Source organism: Crocodylus porosus, unplaced genomic scaffold (genome assembly GCF_001723895.1).
Source record: "Crocodylus porosus isolate Cpor-Errol unplaced genomic scaffold, CroPor_comp1, whole genome shotgun sequence".
Taxonomy (NCBI): Eukaryota; Metazoa; Chordata; order Crocodylia; family Crocodylidae; genus Crocodylus; species Crocodylus porosus.
The window spans coordinates 27,980,757-27,985,158 of record NW_017728886.1 but is presented as its reverse complement, the minus strand read 5'-3'; the positions used below and the strand labels follow the sequence as shown (position 1 = coordinate 27,985,158).

Below are 4,402 nucleotides of genomic sequence, written 5' to 3'. Positions count from 1 at the left end.
GGGGGCTGGACTCGATGATCTTCCGAGGTCATGTCTATGAAATCTATGAAACAAGTCCAGTACCCTAAACAAGCACAGCAGCAACTGGACCAAGGAGGAGGTAGCTGATCTAATTGTCAACTGGGGCAAGATTGAGAATCAGAGAGCACTTCATTCAAGCCACAATAATAAGATGGCCTGTCAGCAAATCACCAAGAAAATGGCAACTTGGGTTTATGACCTTGACTAGACTCAATGCAAGTCCAAGTGCAAGGTACAAAGGCATAAGTTTGTGAAGGCATGAGACAGCAACCACATGTCAAGCATATGCAGGGTCCTGTGGACCCACTATGAGGAGCTCTCCCCCATCTTCACATTCATCAATATGGTCAGGACAGATCCCAGGGATGGTAAGTGTGAGGCCACTGTGGAGGCTTCTGACCTCCCCTACAGCTGTGCCCATGCCTCCAGGTTTGACTCAATACCCTTCTGTCTCTTTGGGCCATTCTGGCCCTTGTGTCTCTTGCTGTGGTCTCCTGACCCCAGAATTCATCTTTCTGGGCAGCTGGGTCCCTGGCCCCTGCCCTTCTGGGCTGATATCTCCCCTCCTTGGACTATGGCCCCCTGACCCTCCTGGGCTAGGAGTTTATCCATCTTGGGCTACAGGTTCCTGACCCTGGTTCTTGCACTCCCGGGCTATATGTTCACCCCTCTTGGGTGCTCACCTACAGTCAGCCTGTTCTATGGAGTAGTCCCTTGAATGTAGTAGTCCCTTGATTGCTTGCAGGTATTCCACTTTTCTCATTATGTAGATCCCTGCCTAGGCAGCAGTGATTCCTGGCTGCCTGGCCCTCACAGCTGGCTTCCATTTAGCTGTCCTGGGTCCTAACTACAAAGTTTTTTCCTCTTAGAGTGACAGGAACTTCCTGTCACAGAGGGGTGTCTTTAATGATCACTATGTGATCTTTAACTGTCATCGTGTTGTAAGTCCAGTTTCAGGTATGTGGTAATTGATGCCATTTAAGTTAATCACCTCTGCCAACTCCTGCCAAAAACACAATGCATTTAGTGCACAGAAATAGTGACAGTCCTCCCTTCAAGCCCTATGCTCAGACCTGGAGTTCAATATAAGGTACCAGTTTTAGCTTCATGTCCAGATGCTAAGTTCCCTACCTTGCATTCACAGTCATTCAGTTTTACTGGCTTAACTTAGCCTCCTGCCTGAGAAAGTAGCAGGAATGACCATCAGCCCCTTCGTAAACAACGCATTAGGGATAGATACTGTATAGGCGAAGCATTTTGAGTGAGTAAACAAATTAGAAATAAAGTAGCTTTTAGATCTCTGACTATAGGCGGCAGAGGACCAGGGCTAATGTGGGGCAGCAGGTAGCGCCACAAGGCAGCGCAGCCATGGGTTACGGGCAGCAAGGGTGGGGAGGGGTACGCATGCAGCCAGGACAACAGCCCGGCTTTTGGATGACTGCCTGCCCAACACGGCAGGCAAGTAATCTATTTTGTGAAGGGGAAGGGGAAGGGGAAAGGGAAGGGGAAGGGGAAGGGACTGGGGCAGATTGTGGCCCCCACGGTGAGGGAAGGAATGGGGCACAGGCAGGAGCAGGGGCTGGGGTGAGTGGGGCCCCGGCTGGGCCGGGTGGTGGGACAATTGGAGCCTGGGCCCAACTCGTCCAGGGGAGTTGGGGGCTCCCGCTTCTGTGCACACCCTGGCAGAGTCCTGGGGGGCACGTGCCCCCCGATCTGTGCATAGGGCGGAGGTAGCTGCCGCTGCACACTGGGCTTTGCTCCCTGCTGCAGGTGCCCTAAGAGTCACGCAATGTCACGTGCCGCCGCAATTTGATCAATCAGTGGGCTGGAAGAGTTGGGAGATATACAGACACTTGACTACCACCAGATAAACTGGTATGTGTGCTCACTCAGGTCACCTGCTGATGACAGAGCAATGGTCCATTCAGCTATTCTTTAAACCTGCTTTGATAGCTGATGTGTGAACATACTAGTTCTGCAACTTCTCCATTGTGGGAAAAGTTGCAGCACCACCAGACCCACACCAAATGCAATATCTGTTTATAGCCTACTTTGATACGTGCTCTGGAGGTGGGAGGGGCAGTGCTTTAATTAGAGTGGCTCTGAGATTCACTCTAATTAAAGTGCCACTGTGTCTCATGTATCAGCATCCTGCACTTAAAAATGGCAGCGGGGAAACCTGATCTAAAGCGATTCGATGAGCTTTAGGTAAAGTGACCACACTGCCATTTTTAAGCATGGGGACACTGATACATGAGACTCAGGAGGCTGCTGAAGCATGGCAATTGCCACGCTACAGCAGACTCAATTAATCCAGTATGCCAGAGAGGAATTCCAGCGCACTGGAGCAGTCTCTGTGCTCATGTGTAGGCACCCTTGAACTCTAACAATACTGGGTGCACCCACAAAATTATATACTGACATAATTCGAGACTCAGTTGGTACAACTATAGCAGGACTTGCAATGTTTGTTTAACATCAAGGTTAGATCATACAACTGGAAAACATTTGTCTTGGTTTATATTAGCACTTCCATTACTGCTGGCACTGGCAGGGCTGCACCAGTACTACACATGTGGCATGAGAATTCCTGTAGCAGGCAAGTATGCCTTCTCACTTGAGGAAAATATCAGAGATTATATATAGCTGTGATGTAATGTCCCATAGAAAATACTAATACAAATACAGGCAGTCCTCGGACTTACAATACAATTAGTTCCTGAAAACTGCATCTTAAGTCAAAACATCGTAACTCAGAACCAATTTTCTCATAAGAAACAACATTATAAATGGGGGATTGGGTCCTGAACCAAGGCCCGATACCCTATTTTTGCCAAAAATACCCTGGAATTTTGTACTTGATCAATTATAGATGAGTAACATTAATATAAACATTAATGTGTTTATATTGTAAATAGCAATCATATTGATTTGGAAGGACTTCTTTGAGGTGACTTTGCTGGACTTTTTGAAAAGCTCTTGGTTGGACTTTTTGAAGGGTTCTTGGCTACAGTCTTCTCTGCTTTCTTAAAGAAAGCGTCCAAGGAAGTTTGGACAGATGTTCTCCAGGGAAATTAGTGATGCAGTGAACTTGTTTGCTGGCATGGCGTGGCGTTGCATTGGATGAAGCATTGTAAGTCGAAACTGACATCATAAAACAGGATGTTAATATATAAACGTTGTAAGTGTGAAACATTGTAACTTGAAACGTAAGTCGAGGACTGCCTGTACTTCCAGAGTGCTCAAAGATAAGGGTTACAATCTAAACCTACAGTTTTCACTGTGAAAATGTGTTCAGAAAAAAATAAAATACAAAAACAGGACATTCTTTATGGGAACTGAGCACTTTTTTCCTTTTACTTTGTAGCTCATGTTTAATATATGCTCCAAAAAGCACTGTCATTCAGACTTACCTGATTTCATAACCTGACTCAAATACTGAATAATCCAAGTGTGTTTTCCATTCAAGTGGCTCTCTGAAGACAAATGCTGCTTCTTGAGGATGTCTAGAGCAGAAGCCCTCTGTAAACTTAATAATTTCATTTAGGAGAGATTCATTCAAAGGGGTGATTTCCAATGTACCCGGTCCAGAACCAGCAGAGGTCCACTGCGCTGCTCTGGTCAGTGTCACTCCCATGGCACCAACTAATATCAAGGCTGTCTCCTTAAGCAAATAAACACATTTAAAGGATAAATTATGTGAGATCTGAAATTCAATCTATAGATTTAACAGTGGGAAATAAGCATATTTTAAATTATTTATTTCAAGGGAGTTACATCAGCCATGGTGGAGGTTGGGGCTGCAAATGTATGTAAAGGAATAAGGAAGACTAGGGATTCTTAATGAACAAAATGAGTTTTATGATGTTTGCAGTGGAATTAGCAGTTGCTTCTCAGTCTATTACAACTTATGTTAGGAAACTTGGCAAAAGAAGTGGAAAGCAGAGCGTACACATGCACACACACAAATGAAAAGCAGAGCATGCACACCCACATGTACACAGTGGGAAGCATGCCGTACACACGTGCATGTGCAAACGCACACACAGTGGAAAGAAGAGCGTGCCCATGTGCACCCACACAGTAGGAAGTAGACCGCGCACACACGCACAATGAAAATAGAGCGTGCACACCCACGTGGACACAGTGGGAAGCAGAACATACACACAGGTGCACATACACACGCAGATAGTGGAAAGCAGAGCATATATACACTCTGCAAACAAAACAGAGTACACACGCGCGCGCACGTGTGCACACGGACACACATGCACGCGCATGGGGAAAGCAGAGCGCGCGCCCCCCCCAATCTAACAACACAAGGGTGGGGGAGAGGGACGGGGCCACGCGGGGCAAGGGCAAGGGAGAAGGAGCCGGGCCC

At 46.8% G+C, this 4,402-nt stretch overlaps 1 protein-coding gene across 2 annotated transcripts in view; it reads right to left on the bottom strand.

The window, feature by feature from the left end:
* ARMC4 (armadillo repeat containing 4) overlaps positions 1-3,682 on the bottom strand; it is a 181,739-nt gene extending 178,057 nt beyond the window's left edge. Inside the window, exon 1 of one of the 2 annotated variants that reach the window (XM_019531524.1) lies at positions 3,435-3,682. In XM_019531524.1, coding sequence (XP_019387069.1) covers positions 3,435-3,658 — 224 coding nt within the window. In that variant the 5' untranslated portion in view covers positions 3,659-3,682. The remainder of the gene's footprint in view (positions 1-3,434) is intronic. The other variant, XM_019531533.1, reaches the window with a different exon arrangement.
* Between the last annotated feature and the right edge of the window lie 720 nt (positions 3,683-4,402).